Source organism: Delphinapterus leucas, chromosome 20, assembly GCF_059928025.1.
Source record: "Delphinapterus leucas isolate spDelLeu-1000000601 "Yukka" chromosome 20, BTC_Dleu_Yukka2, whole genome shotgun sequence".
Lineage (NCBI taxonomy): Eukaryota > Metazoa > Chordata > Mammalia > Artiodactyla > Monodontidae > Delphinapterus > Delphinapterus leucas.
This window is the reverse complement of record NC_143148.1, coordinates 50,493,576-50,509,890: the sequence shown is the minus strand read 5'-3', so window position 1 is coordinate 50,509,890 and position 16,315 is coordinate 50,493,576. Positions and strand designations below refer to the sequence as shown.

Sequence of the window (16,315 nt, the reverse complement as noted above, 5' to 3'; positions counted from 1 at the left end):
GAGCCATGATGACTGAGCCAGCAAGCCACAACTACTGAAGCCCGAGTGCCTAGAGCCCATGCTCCGCAACAAGAGAAGCCACCTCAACGAGAAGCCTGCACGCCGCAACTAGAGAAAGCCCGCGCACAGCAACGAAGACCCAACACAGCCCAAAATAAATATATAAAATAAATTTGTTTAAAAAAAAAGTAGATTGGACTTTTAGAATTTTTTATATTTTGTATTTTTCAAATTCTCTGTAATTGGTAAAGTAGCAGGATACAAAATTAATGCACAGAAATCTTTGGCATTCCTATACAATAATGATGAAAAATCTGAAAGTGAAATTAAGAAAACACTCCCATTTACCATTGCAACAAAAAGAATAAAATACCTAGGAATAAACCTACCTAAGGAGACAAAAGACCTGTATGCAGAAAATTATAAGACACTGTTGAAAGAAATTAAAGATGATACAGATAGATGGAGAGCTATACCGTGTTCTTGGATTGGAAGAATCAACATTGTGAAAATGACTGTACTACCCAAAGCAATCTACAGATTCAATGCAATCCCTATCAAACTACCACTGGCATTTTTCACAGAACTAGAACAAAAAATTTCATAATTTGTATGGAAACACAGAAGACCCCCAAATAGCCAAAGCAACCTTGAGAATGAAAAATGGAGCTGGAGGAATCAGGCTCCCTGACTTCAGACTATACTACAAAGCTACAGTAATCAAGACAGTATGGTACTGGCACAAAAACAGAAATATAGATCAATGGAACAAGATAGAAAGCCCAGAGATAAACCCACGCACATATGGTCACCTTATCTTTGATAAAGGAGGCAAGAATATACAGTGGAGAAAAGACAGCCTCTTCAATAAGTGGCGCTGGGAAAACTGGACAGGTACATGTAAAAGGATGAGATTAGAACACTCCCTAACACCATACACAAAAATAAACTCAAAATGGATTAAAGACCTAAATGTAAGGCCAGAAACTATCAAACTCTTAGAGGAAAACATAGGCAGAACACTCTATGACATAAATCACAGCAAGATCCTTTTTGACCCACCTCCTAGAGTAATGGAAATAAAAACAAAAATAAACAAATGGGACCTAATGAAACTTAAAAGCTTTTGCACAGCAAAGGAAACCATAAACAAGACCAAAAGACAACCCTCAGAATGGGAGAAACTATTTGCAAATAAAGCAACTGACGAAGGATTCATCTCCAAAATTTACAAGCAGCTCATGCAGCTCAATATCAAAAAAACAAACAACCCAATCCAAAAATGGGCAGAAGACCTAAATAGACATTTCTCCAAAGAAGATATACAGACTGCCAACAAACACATGAAAGAATGCTCAACATCATCAATCATTAGGGAAATGCAAATCAAAACTACAATGAGATATCACCTCACACCAGTCAGAATGGCCATCATCAAAAAATCTAGAAACAATAAATGCTGGAGAGGGTGTGGAGAAAAGGGAACCCTCTTGCACTGTTGGTGGGAATGTAAATTGATACAGCCACCATGGAGAACAGTATGGAGGTTCCTTAAAAAACTACAAATAGAACTACCATATGACCCAGCAATCCCACTACTGGGCATATACTCTGAGAAAACCAGAATTCAAAAAGAGTCATGTACCATAATGTTCATTGCAGCTCTATTTACAATAGCCAGGACATGGAAGCAACCTAAGTGTCCATCGACAGATGAATGGATAAAGAAGAGGTGGCACGTATATACAATGGAATATTCCTCAGCCATAAAAAGAAACGAAATTGAGTTATTTGTAGTGAGGTGGATGGACCTAGAGTCTGTCATACAGAGTGAGGTAAGTCAGAAAGAGAAAAAGAAATACCGTATGCTAACACATATATATGGAATCTAAGAAAAAAAAGAAGATCATGAAGAACCTAGGGGCAAGACGGGAATAAAGACACAGACCTACTAGAGAATGGACTTGAGGATATGGAGAGGGGGAAGGGTAAGCTGTGACAAAGTGAGAGAGTGGCATGGACATATATACACTACCAAATATAAAATAGATAGCTAGTGGGAAGCAGCCGCATAGCACAGGGAAATCAGCTCGGTGGTTTGTGACCAACTAGAGGGGTGGGATAGGGAGGGTGGGAGGGAGGCAGGGAAGAGATATGGAAACATATGTATATGTATAACTGATTCACTTTGTTATAAAGCAGAAACTAACACACCATTGTAAAGCAATTATACTCCAATAAAGATGTTAAAAAAATTCTCTGTAATGCCTGTATTATGTCCTATAAAATAAGTTTATTTTAATAGTTCACCATTAATCACTGTCTTCAAAACACGATGCATGACTGAGAATCAACCGTTTGGGGTGTTGTTCCATAGGTTGGGTTTTTATGATGCGGGTGGCATACATTCAGTCATATTCTCAGCTTGGAATTTGCAAAGTGACATTTGATAGCCCAGTGCATTGTTGCTGTTTTGAAGAGGGATTCTGAGAAGAGGTAGTTTTATCAGTCAGTCAGAGACCAAAATATACGGAAAGGCTTGGAGAAACAAGTACAGTTATGTCAGGACATAACCCTAACAACTGTTCTGTAAGTCACTTATTTAAAGCAGCATGTCCTAATGCAAAGAACATGGGTGTTGACTTCGAATATGTCTGCACTTAAATCCTGAGTCTAGAATTTATGACTGTGAGATCTTGTACAAATTAATTCACCTTTCTGAGCCTCAGTTTCTAATATATAATTATACACACGTAGATGTATACGAGGCATATAGGACAGTGTATTGTATTTAACTGCCATTTATTTAGCATTGATGATGATGGTGCCATCCACGAGGTTTGCCTATACATTAGATTTAGCAGATGACCTCACTTACGTCATGGCAGCAATGTGGAAGCAGTCAATTCACAAGCATATATTTCATACTCTTGGGTACTTATCCTTGTTCTACTAGTTATGAAGACCCACACTTGGGAAGAAAGGCATTCAACAGTATAACGTAGTTCAAGATAAACTTGAGAACAGGCTGGAATGATTTTATAACTGCTCCTAGGAGAAAAATAAAGTTAATCTGCTAACACTCTTTAGGCCTTTGCATGTTATCTGCTTTAGAAAAAAATGAGGGTGCGTCTCTTAGAAAATATACCTTGTTTTCTCTTAGAAAATACACCTTGAGCTTTGATGCTAATACTACTGTTAAGTGACTGTTTTACATAGGTTTAGCTGTCATTTTAGCAATTGTTCTGACCCAAATAATGAGCTTAGATCAGGCATATACATATCCTGTGACTTGCTATCCATCCTGTATATAAAATGGGAATTACAATACTCATACTGCCTTCATACAGTGTTAGGAGGGTCAGTTGATGACAATATCTTTTAAAAGCAAGAAAGTATTAAGTCCTACTCTTATCTATTTAGAGAGGACAGAGAGGCGTATACCTCTAGTGTTTTTCTACCAAAAAAAGAAAATACATTAATCCTTTGAACTAAAACTGTGCAGAACATTTTGAGGGCATCGGAAATGATCAGGTATCTGTGTGTGTTCCTTTCGAATTTGGGTTTGAAATTGCTCTTTCAACAGGGTTTGCCCCCATCAGTGGGATGTGCAGTAAGTACCGAAGTTGTACCATCAATGAGGACACGGGACTTGGCCTGGCCTTCACCATCGCCCATGAGTCAGGGCACAAGTAAGTGACCCCTTGATATACCACTTTATATGAGAACCAGTTGGGTGATTCGTTGACATTCCTCTAAGGATTATTATTGACCTGGGTAGAATAAATAGGATAAATCTTGTGTAAAGCTTAGAATAGTACTTGACTATAAGGAGGGCTCAATCAAAGGCCAGTCATTGTCGAGGCTTTTGTTAAAGAACATTTGATAGCTACTCAATGGTACATTGTGTGCATAAATGGACTGCGAGTTATCTAATGGATCCGTTGGTCATTTAGGCATGTGTTTATTCTCTTCCAAGTTTTGCAGCAGTAAAGATACTTTTAGTTCATTATACTACAGAAATAATCATGGGGACATGTCAATTCCTAGAATGTAATGACATGTTAATTGTTTAAAAACTTTTGTGTATGCTGTATGCTGGATATTCTTTTCCTCGGTGTCATTGCGTGTCCTTAATATTCTTTTAATTGAATTCTTTTGTGAGAATAGGGTTAGAAAGGAGGAATAAGAAACCTAAGAGTAATGAGATGAATGTATTTTATGAAGCATATAACCTGGTACACATACAGTTCTACAGAGAATTTTCAAACATTATTTAAGCAGTAGCATCTATACTGGAATAAGCATACTGCTTCACAAAATGACTGTTTCAGAGGGTGTATGAGTTTAGGAGTGTATGTATATGTGTCTTGTACTCAGCGTTTATACTGAATGCTCGTTTTCAGAGCATTAGTTAATTTCTGACTTAAAAATAAAAGCAAACGCGATCTATTTCGCAACTATGATTTATATTTTGGTATTTTGGTATTAGTGTGTCTTGTGAGCTATTTATTATCTTCAGAAAATTTGAATCTTGACCATTACTGTTATCCAACAGTCACCCAGCATTTTATGTCTATGCACAACTGCTTTTATAGCAAGATATGAATGAACCAATTTTATTGGAACAGTGGTGCAAAAATGCCCATTAGGCACAAGGTCCCTGATAAGTGCAGAAAATAAAATATCTAAATGTTTCACCAGCATGAGGTCCACATGAACCAGTCTCTCACTTTTAAAAAAGTATTGGCCTTTAGGGACTTCCCTGGTGGCACAGTGGTTGGGAACCCCCCTGCCAATGCAGGGGACACTGGTTCGATCCCTGGTCCGGGAAGATCCCACATGCCGCGGAGCAACTAAGCCCGTGTGTCACAACTACTGAGCTTGCTCTCTAGAGTCCGCGAGCCACAACTACTCAGCCCGCGTGCCACAACTACTGAAACCCACGCACCTAGAGCCCGTGCTCCGCAACAAGAGAAGCCACCGCGATGAGAAGCCCGCGCACCACAACAAAGAGTAGCCCTCACTCGCCACAACTAGAGAACGGCCGCGCACAGTAACGAAGACCCAATGCAGTCAAAAATAAATAAATTAAAAATAAATAAATTTTAAAAAAACGTATTGGCCTTTAAAAAATGTAATCATCTTTGGTCATGAGTTAAAGTTACCAAGATCAAAATCCAACACATTAGTAAGGAAAACCAAAGACATTCTCCAGGTGGGGTGAGGAGAGTCAGAGGTAGGAGGAAGAACAGATATAATGGAAAGTACGTACTCAAATTCTAAATAACATGGCCTAACAGAGTTACATTTTGAAACAGACAATTCATGAGATTTTGACAAGACTTTTGACATGTGCTAAAGAAAACTCATGTTATCTTCTAAAAGGCTGTTAAATCAAAGTAAATTAGAAAATTAAGAAATTTCAAGTTCAAAATTCAATTCAAACTTGGTTTTCTTATGTCCGTAAAACTACAGTGAAATACTGATTTGATGACCTTCTCCTCTTAGAGTAATGGCTTTGATCTCTCCCCACCTTATCCCCATTTCTGTGATTCTTACCCTTTCCTGTGGTGCTTTACACGTAAATTTCCTTCTGCTTTTGACTTTCACAAATATTTTGAGAAAGAGTGTCTCCCAAACAAACCCCCTTAGTTTCCTGGTTAGGTACAACGATGAACTGAATTGGGCAAGGTGGAGGATGAGGAAATGCTTTCCCCGAGTGTGTTTTGAGGCTAATTAATACCTATGTGTGAATCCGTCACCTCTAAAGCCCTGAGGTACTCACTGATAGGACCACAGTATACCAACATCCTGCCATTCCTTGCCTGGTAAATTGGAAGGAATGATGGGAAAATAGCTAGTTTGCAGACATGGGTCACAATAGGATCATACCTATGGTTATAATACAGTTGTTTATTTGGAATAGGCTACCTTCGAAGGATGGCTATATTGATAAATTATTATATCAGACTAGCATGCTTATTTCCACAGAAATCCTACCTGCCTCTTAAAAATATGTTCTTAAGAGACACGTTTTACTCCTCTAAATAATTAGGCTAAGAACAATCTAAATCAATGATAAATTGGTATCCCTCCATTCTCTACCTCCAGAGAAAAGTCAGAAAAAGCTTTTTTGGGCCCTGAATTTTTTGGAGATGACCAAAGAAGCTTATTTCCCCATCCCCTTCCAGTTTAATATGGCCTGAAATAAGCTCTGTCTTTGTGGTGTGTGTATTCTATGTGCATATAAACTTTAATGTCACATTTATGCTACCAGTTGGGAGATTTGGGAGTCATTGAGGTGTAATGGATATGATTTCTAGGTAAACCACCTAAAATTATTTTTACTCTGTTATTGCTAGAACCTTCTTTGGTGAAATAGACCAAATTAAAGTCTTCTCAAAAAATGCATTCCAAAGAAGTCCATCATGCGCCTTCAGTAGATGGATTCAACCATTAATTTTCAAAGATGTTTATGGCTGTAGGTAGGGGAATTTAATTATATAAAGAGTCTGTGATTTCAGCAATAAAGTGATCAGCATTAGAAGTTTATATGTCACACTAATGCGTAAAGAGTCAATAAACAAGTATAACCAGCTTCTGTCTGTACTTACCTCCTACTCATTCTGAAGTTTCTTACCACAGTTCCATATGGGTGGCAAGAAAAAAATTTTTGCTGTTTGAAATAAAAGAATTTGACTGTCTCATCATTTTAGTTTAACTTGGAAATCTTGACCAGAATTTTCTTGCCCTTCAAATCTGTAGCACGTATGCCATTCTTTGATTTTGCGGCCAAGATATAATATAAAAAAGGCCTTAGCATTCTTTAGAATTTTCTACATGAATTTTACAACAATAGATAGTACCTCGTTTTGTCTTTCCCTTTTCTTACAATCTCAGTGACTCTGTCCCTCACTTGGGTTCCCTGATTCTCAATACATCTTTTTCTTCCTCTGCTTATAGTTTGGGCAACGGGTTCCCAGAAGGCTTTCTGTTTTCTTCTTTGTGTTTTAGTTTCGGCATGGTTCACGATGGGGAAGGCAACCCCTGCAGGAAAGCGGAAGGCAACATCATGTCTCCCACGCTGACCGGAAACAATGGGGTGTTCTCATGGTCCTCGTGCAGCCGGCAGTACCTGAAGAAATTCCTCAGGTAACACAGACCAGAGCCAGGGGCGTTCCCAGGTTTGGAGTAGTGACCGTGAACGGTGCTCAACAGACATGAAAACAAATACTTGGTGGATTGATGACGATGATATTGTCATGATTATTGTTGAAGAAATACAGTGAAGGTCTAATATTGTGCTAAATGCTCCTCATATCTTGCCCCATTCCATCCTCACGTCGATCCTATTATCATCCTCATTCTAGAGTTGAGGAAATTGAGTCTTAGGGAGGTTAATTGTGCTTAAGGGTCTATAGCTGGTAAGTGTCAACATAAGCCTCACACTTAGGTCTGTTGTGACTCCATGGCCTGTGCTTAGAACTCTCTCTCCTCTATGATGTCCAGAGGTTGCTGGATATGTTGCCTTTTTACTGTAACTAGTTATTTTAATCTGATCAGTCACCTCAGTCATAAGAGTATTAAAAGTGCTAAAATGGTGTGCTTGTGTTACAGTGAATGGAGCCTTGTGTTGATTGGCTATTTTGTTTGAAATGGCCACGAGCTAGCTCAGTGTCCAAGAGACATCCAAAGGGCACGATGATAGCTACGTAAAATCCCTTCAATAACTCAAAACTCCTAGATTTCATTAGTAAAATGGGAGTTAGGAAGATAGCACTATTTGATTCATAGTAAATGATGAACACAAACTTGAAACTCTTGGACATTTCCTTTGATTTTCTTAAATATTATATATATTTGACCATTTTACAACACTAGAGTTGTGGTTAAACATACATGTATTGTATTATTTTATATGTTTGTAGATATAGCTTGTTTATGTTGACTCGTAAGAACACTCAGGTTCTTATCGCATCTCCCTTTGACCAGATATTAGGGAAACTAACCACGTTTCTTTGAGAATTATTATTCCCCTGATACTTTTTGTTTTGAACCTGTGCCAGTGCATATTATTTGCAAATGTTTACAGAATTAGCCATACACACAGGCAAGGCTGATCCAATGGAAGGGTGTCTAACCAAACGATGCCCCAAAGGACAGTAAAAAATTGACAAGCCTCTCGCTATGTGACTTTCGCACATAGAAGATTTTCTAATTCATTTTAAATTTATGATCCAGGGCCTGAAGTTATCTCTTCTATCTCATGTGAGAATGAAATCAATAAATATTATAAATCAAGGTCAATTTAGTATAGATTGAACTTCCATCATTTTTATGATATAGTTAAATGCTTTTTTGTGTATAATAATAATCACAGCAACAGAAGCTAACTTTGAATGCTTCCTGCACTGTGGTGAGCATGTTACATTGTCTCGCTTGATGTGTTAACAACTCTTATGGAAGTCAAATTATGTCAGTAATGAGATGTATAAGAGTTGATCTTGATTGCATGGTTGACTAGGACCCCCATCTGTCTGACTCCAAAATGCCACATAACCACCATACTGTTTTACCTCTCAGTGACATCCTAGTTTAATTATTTAAGTAAGTGGAGATAAGGTGCTTTCTATGAAAATCCATCCCATGAAGACTGATTTTTTTTTTGCTCAACACATCCTTTCTCCTGATTCCCTGATTTGTTTCAAAATCTTTTTCGTTTTTTGCTCATAAAGATTATTTGAGGTAAAACACATCTTTGACCACTGCCCCATTGTCTGTAAAAAAACACAGCGTGACTTTCAGCTCTTTGAAGACAAGTAACTGTCTCTAACTAGTTTATTTTGTAACTTGAATACTCACCGCAGAGTAGGCACTCAGACAGATTTGTTGAACATTGTTGAATGAGACTATTGGGGAAAGTTTTCAAATATACTGACTTCTCCCACCTCCTAGTAGGTCAGGCCTCACAAGCTGGATGGCTATAACTTCCAGTACCATGTACAACCCTTTGCAGTTGTGTAAATTTCATCTTCTTAGACGGGACAGGACTCCCTCTTTTAACGTTAAGCATGTACCTATTTCTTTGCCATGTTACATTTTTCTTCACGTGAATGCCTTCAGAGGTATGTTGTTTTGTGTGGCCAGATCACAGATAGACATGGTAACTAATAAGGATGTGTTATCACTGCAGTACAGCTCAGGCTGGGTGTCTGGTGGATGAGCCCAAGCAAACAGGACAGTATAAATATCCGGACCAACTACCAGGACAGATTTACGATGCTGACACACAGTGCAAGTGGCAATTCGGAGCCAAAGCCAAGCTATGCAGCCTTGGTTTTGTGAAGGTATGTTTGCTTGTGATTTCAAACTTACATTGAAATTCTATCGTGTGTCTGTGTATCTACCAGAAGTATAAACATTTGGTTTGCTGAGGCCAAGGGTTAGAGTCTGGGTTATCTCTAAAATGTCATCTGTTTGGCGTGATAATTAAGTGGCAATTTTACTGTCAGTGAATTATCCAGGCTTATCCCCTGTAGACCGTGCCTGGTTTAAATACCGTCTGACTGCGTCCTTGGAAGAAAATTCCTCCTCTGTAGACAGAGATTTTATCACAAGTAGTAAATCTAGATACAGTAGCTTTTACCTACTGCTCGTAACTGTTTTTGTTATCATTGTTTCCTATTCCCTTTTAATGTAATTCATATAAGATCATCACCACCTCAGAAGACATACATATGCCTTTTACGGTAATAGGAACACGATCATCGGCAGCTAACTTTTTTTGTATGTGTCTTGAGTAATCTTAACACTTCTTTTGTATGTATGTTGAGTAATCTTTTGTTTTTTTGAGTATCAAGGTGTATCTTGAGTAATCTTAACAAAATTTTTGTGTCATCTTTCGTTCAAGAAAGACATACATGTTTTGTAAATAAGTTGATTTGTATCATTTCTTTTAGATTCTGCGTATAAGCGATATCATACGGTATTTGTCTTTCTCTGTCTGACTTCACTTAGTATGAAAGTCTCCAGGTCCATTCATGTTGCCACAAATGGCATTAATTCATTCTTTATTATGGCTGAGTAATATTCCATTGTGTATATGTACCACACCTTCTTTATCCATTCTTCTTTGCTCTACACCTGAAAGTAACACAACATTGTTAATCAACTATACTCCAATATAAAATTAAAAATTAAAAAAAAAGGAAGACTTACCTTTCTGTGAAAAAGATATATGGGAAGGCGCAAAAGTCCAGGATGTAGAAATGGGAGAAGCATGGTTCCAACTGGTTGACAACTACATCACTGACCATCTCAACATCCCTAAAAAGTAGAATCATTTTTAAGTTGATTAATTCCTAGTAACCAGAGAGAAACGTGGAAATTCTAGGTATCTGGATACATGGAAATTTTGGAGATTTATAGCTCCTCTTCCCCTCTCTATTCCTATTCCTTCTCCTCCTCCTTTCTTCTCCCTCTTCCTTTTTGTCCACCACCATCACCACTACCATTACCACCACCATCAGCAACACCACCACCATCGCTATCACCATCACTACTGTCCTCCGTCACCACCATCCACCATCACCCCCCAACAACTGCCAAGTGAGCCTCTGCTCCACATAAGGCATTCCACTTAGAGACTTATTTTACTTTTCCTCAATCTTCACAAAAACTTTTGAAGTGAGAATTATCACCCACTTATTTTTTATTTTTTTGCGGTACGCAGGCCTCTCACTGCTGTGGCCTCTCCCGTTGCGGACCACAGGCTCCGGACGCTCAGGCTCAGTGGCCATGGCTCACGGGCCCAGCCGCTCCGTGGCATGTGGGACCTTCCCGGACCAGGGCACGAACCCACGTCCCCTGCATCGGCAGGCGGACTCTCAACCACTGCGCCACCAGGGAAGCCCTATCACCCACTTTTTAAGTGGAGCTCAGAGAATGTATTCCATTTGCCCAGAGCCACAAGAAAAAAAGCTTCCTTGGTGGAAGCTAAACAAACTGCATCACCCACATTGATGTTAAGCTTCCTCTTCTTCATTAGTTAACACCAGTGTTTCCTAAACTTCAGCATTAATATTCAGTCCTTAACAATTACCTTTATTAGTTGTGCCATATCTCTGTATTATTTTTCACTTGTTGCTTTTCTATGAATCAACTCACTTTAAAAAAAAAAAAAAAGTCCAGGGCTTCCCTGGTGGCGCAGTGGTTGAGAGTCCGCCTGCCGATGCAGGGGACACGGGTTCGTGCCCCGGTGCATATTTTTCTAGTGCACTTTAAATGCGTAACCATTAAAAAAATTTATGCATACACCATCCACATTTTTTGGTGTATCCTCCATGGTATGTGGATCTTAATTTGGCAAACGCTAGTGAGCTGGAGAAGGCTGAACACGGGACAGATTTGCGGGGACAGCTGGGGAATTTTGTTTTGGACATGTTAAGCTTGAGACGCTTGATAGAGTTTGATATGCAAGGACCATTAACGTTTTGAGTATGTCACGCTTCCCCTGAAGGGGCATCCAATCTTTAGAATACAACAGGAGAAGGTGGCCAACCAGGGACAGGACAGAACAACATACAGCATTGAGACTCTTTCCTTAAAGAGCCACATCCAGGCAACCTGAGACCTTTGGAGTCTCCGTGGTTATTTTCCTTTCCCTTAAATTATGACTTAAGTCTAGGGAATTATATAGATAAGGAAAAGTTAGATGAATAGGCTGGGGGAAAAAAGAGGGAAGAATAAGCAAAAAGTGCAAACTCTCATTTCTGTTTACTTTGAAAGGAAGCCTTCTCAGAGGGCTCTCGGGTCGTCAGAGCATGTCGTTGGCTATAATTACATTTGACTTCTGTACTTCACCGCAAAAGAAATAACATGTTCATACAGCCTGTCGTATTTCACTCTGGAATCCCTGTGTTTTTGTGTTTTGCTTTATTTTCCTGGTCTTCTCCAGCTACCCCCTTTCCTTAGCCCTGTGGCTTGGCGTTGGCTGTGGGATGAGGGGGTCTCCTTTGCTTTGGTCCACCCTGGGGTCATTTTGGTGGCTGCCACCTAGGCTCCGGGTGTGGGTTATGGCTTTCCCCTGGCTGTAAGAGGGAAAACAATTTAATTCTGACAGCCTTTCGAACTGCGGCTTTGTTTCAATGGTTACCTCCCTTTCCTCTATTTTGATGTAGATTATCCTTTTCCCAGCTTAACTTGTCCCATCTATGACCCAATATGGGAGCACACGGAGATGATGAACCTCATTCATTTTGTTGGAAGGCTGCCTTAGGCTTTCTACTAATGTCAGTAGCAGGTCCATTTCCATGTGAAATGTTTCCATATTGTGTCTTCTGAGCTGTATTGAGCTTTGGAAATAGTATGTGTGGTGCCTATCTGGGGCTGCTGCTCCTGGTGGTGTTTCCAAGCAGTGTCCTGGAGGTCCTTCCCTTCTCTTTTTGGGAGAAGAATTTTACGGTCCGTAAGACCAGGCTCACTGCCTGTATCTCTCGTTTCCTTGTGTTTTCTTTTCTCAGTCCTGTGGAACACTTTTTTTGTGAAATATTTCTAAGTATGTTCTTGCCATATTTTCTAACCATGAAGTGTCTATTAACTGGAATGCTTGGAGAATCAGGTGCCTGCCTGGTTCATTGAATTTTCAGGAGTACAAGAAGTGACCACAAAAATCATTTTGTATCCTCCCTCATTGTTACTATTTTCCCAAAAATAGATGTGTTCACTTTCTACCTTAGTCAATAGAATGTGGTGAACAAAATGGAATGAGTTTGGCGATTCATGATTTTGACATTCCATTAATGATGTCATTCTGAAAAGCAACTCCACCTTTTGAGCTGGAAGGAATCTGGTTCAGTCCCCTTCCTTTATTTTTTTCTTTTTTTAAATTATTTTTTAATTTTTGGCTGCATTGGGTCTTCATTGCTGTGCGCGGGCTTTCTCTAGTTGCAGCGAGTGGGGACTACTCTTCGTTGAGGTGCACGGGCTTCTCATTGCGGTGGCTTCTCTTGTTGCGGAGCATGGGCCCTAGGCGCATGGGCTCAGTAGTTGTGTCATGGGGGCTCAGTAGTTGTGACTCACGGGCTCTAGAGCTCAGGCTCAGTAGTTGTGGCGTACGGGCTTAGTTGCTCCGCGGCATGCGGCATCTTCCTAGACCAGGGTTTGAACCCATGTCCCCTGCACTGGCAGGCAGATTCTCAACCACTGTGCCACCAAGGAAGTCCTCCCCGCTCCTTTATAGATAGGCAGCCAAGGCCTGGAGAAGTTGAGAGCTTTCTAGCATCCATTGATGGCACATCCAGGTCCAGAGCAATGGTCAAGGATCCGGACTCTGAAATCAGGCCAGTTTGAGTCCTGCCTTTGCCACTTACCAGCTGGGAGACTTTACAGCTTGAAACTGTCAATATCTTGCTCAGTTTCCTCATCTCAATGAGTTTATAAGAGGAATTGCTGTTCACCACTAAATGGTGTTAACGACAGTATTTATTTCCTATGCCTGCTGTAATAAATTTCCACAAACGCAGTGACTTAAAACAACTCAAATTTATTTTCCTGCAGTTCTGGAGGTAGACATCTGAAATGCATCACACTGGGCTAAAATCAAGTGTTGGCCAGGTCGTGTTCCTTCTGGAAGGTCTAGAAGAGAGGCCATTCTCTTGCCTTCTCCAGCTTCCCAAAGTGGCTGGCATTCTTGGGTCACGGCCTCTTCCCCCATCTTCAGAATCAGCAACACCTCCCTGAGTCCTCCCCCCGCTGCCATCTCTCCGGTTCTCTTCTGTCTTCCTCTTCCCTGTTTAAGGACCCTTGTGATTACCTTGGGCCCATCTGGAAAATCTAAGCGCTTCCCCATCTCAAGGTCAACAGATTAGCAACATTAATTTTATCTGCAACTTTAATTCTCCTTTGCTATGTAACCTAATATAGTCACAGGTTCCAAGGATTAGGACATGGTTGTTTTGGGGGCCATCATTCTGCCTACTACAATCCAGCATGAGAGTTATATTATTTCCTAGGCCTAGTGAAAGAATTAAATTGTCCAAATGCTTGAAAATTATTATAAAGGTGAAGAAGGAACGATGATGATCATTTACACCATTTATCCTTGAGAACAACCCTGTTGAGGCACGTGCTAATTTTATCACTTATTCACAGGTGAGGAAACTGCTGTTTAAAGGGCTTCTATAACACGTCCATAGGTCCTGCAACCTGGAAATGCAGGACAAGGATTTGAATCAGACATGCATTATTCCAGTCTTGGTCTGTTCTACTTAAATGTTGGTGGTGATAATGATGGTGGTGATGATGGTTAGAAACCAGATCTCTTAGTTAAAAGGCAAATAGTCTCCAAATTAACTATTGTTACCTCCCGGTCATTACTAAACACACGTGAATATATGGGTAGTGTAGAAGTTTCCTGCTTACGTATCTGCTAGGACATATTACTGGTTACCTTGCTACTACTAACTTCACTTGACTCTACTTTCTGGATAATGTCCCATTTCGGCCACCAGAAAATAGAATGTTTTATACAACAGCTTTGGATATTTTTGTTTTTATTGTATCATCACCCTTGCCATCTCTTTCTTTCCTTTCAGGACATTTGCAAATCACTTTGGTGCCACCGAGTGGGCCACAGGTGTGAGACCAAGTTCATGCCTGCCGCGGAAGGGACCGTTTGTGGCTTGAGTATGGTAAACTGCCTACTTGTTAGTTTTTAGTTCTAGAGACTTAATAAAGTATAGAACCCAAACTATTTGTACTGTTACCTCAGACCGGAACACTTTGGCTTCATCTGTTTTCGGACTTTGCTTTCAATTAACCAGCATTCTTTAGCAGCTATTCTAAAACTCACTGCGAATATAACCGAGTTGGCTCCATCTTTTAAGAAGGTTTCTTTCCTTTTGCCTTTGTTTTCCATTTTTAGATGGAGGCTTGGGTTCAAATGTTTCTAGTTCAGCGAGCTGGAGGGCTTCATTGCTTACTGTTTGTTTTTTAAACTTGATTCAGTGTAGACAAGCCTTGGGAAGCAAATATTTCCTTTAGTAGCAAAGGAAGGACTGTGCCTCCATACAAAGCCTCTGTGATGCACCTCACAGGACCAATCATTGAGCTTCTGACATGCCCGATAGCAGCATCCTGTCCCTTCTAGCAACATCTCTTGAGGGGCAAGCTGCATCTCCATCTAGGTTGTACAGAAAGGCTTTTCGCTTTCAATATCTTCAACCCTAAGAACCATTTCTGTTACAGAAGATTATGGGAGATTTCTGCGTTTTGAAGGAAGGACTCTCATATATGAGTTTCTGTTTTTCTCCCCCTTTCCCAGTAGAGTCTGGAGGGGAAGATACACTTGAGGATGGGGCTTCCCTGGTGGCCCAGTGGTTGAGAGTCCGCCTGCCGATGCAGGGGACACGGGTTCGTGCCCCGGTCCGGGAAGATCCCACGTGCCGCGGGGCGGCTGGGCCCATGAGCCATGGCCGCTGAGCCTGCGCGTCCGGACCCTGTGCTCCGCAATGGGAGAGGCCGCAACAGTGAGAGGCCCGAGTACCGCAAAAAAAAAAAAAAAAAAAGATACACTTGAGGTCCCAGTAAAATGATCCAGATTTGGGGCATAACTTTGAAAGACCATGACAGAGAAGCTGTGAACAATGAGAGAGCTGGAGATTTTGCAGGTTTTTTGGTCTCTGCCATTGGCTCTCTTGAGACAGCCAAGCCTGTAGAAAAGAATTGGCCACTTAAATTGAATTCAATTCCATCATAATTTCTTGACCACTAGATATCAGTGAAATATCTACAGAGATAAATAAAACTCCATTTTATCTCTTCAAACATTTACAGTCCAGTGGGGGAACCTGCACAGAAGCCAATAACTTTGGTTCTTTTTAAACACATCTTCTTGAAGCGCGTAGCTGCTATCGAAGCCCAAGTGAATCAGAAATGAATCCTGCTTGGAAATAGGGGTGCACTTAGAATAAACTACGATGAATGGGTGCCCCGAGATGGCTGTTGGAATTTGAATTTGAAGTTCCTCAGTTGGGTGAAAGAGAGACTTTTTCGAAGAGACCAGCAATAAAGGCAAAGACACAGACACACGAAATAAATGAATATTCAGAAGATGCTTTCTGATATTCGTTAAGGCATTTCTTCGATACCTCTAAAAAGATTTTATTTTTTAACTGTTTTTATTTTAAAGAAAATAAACATTTAAAAAATTGAAGCATCGTATGCAATTTTTAATCAGATGGCCTGGTCTTAGGAAATCTCAGTAAGGATTCTCAGCGAAAATGTGCGGAAGGGTGTTTTAGCTGTGGTGATA

At 40.2% G+C, this 16,315-nt stretch overlaps 1 protein-coding gene across 1 annotated transcript in view; it reads left to right on the top strand.

The window, feature by feature from the left end:
* ADAMTS18 (ADAM metallopeptidase with thrombospondin type 1 motif 18) overlaps nucleotides 1–16,315 on the top strand; it is an 81,475-nt gene that overhangs the window by 6,222 nt on the left and 58,938 nt on the right. The window contains 4 exon segments of the mRNA XM_089903331.1: nucleotides 3,587–3,692; nucleotides 7,018–7,155; nucleotides 9,197–9,350; nucleotides 14,598–14,693. Of these exon segments, the coding sequence (XP_089759457.1) occupies nucleotides 3,587–3,692; nucleotides 7,018–7,155; nucleotides 9,197–9,350; nucleotides 14,598–14,693 (494 nt within the window).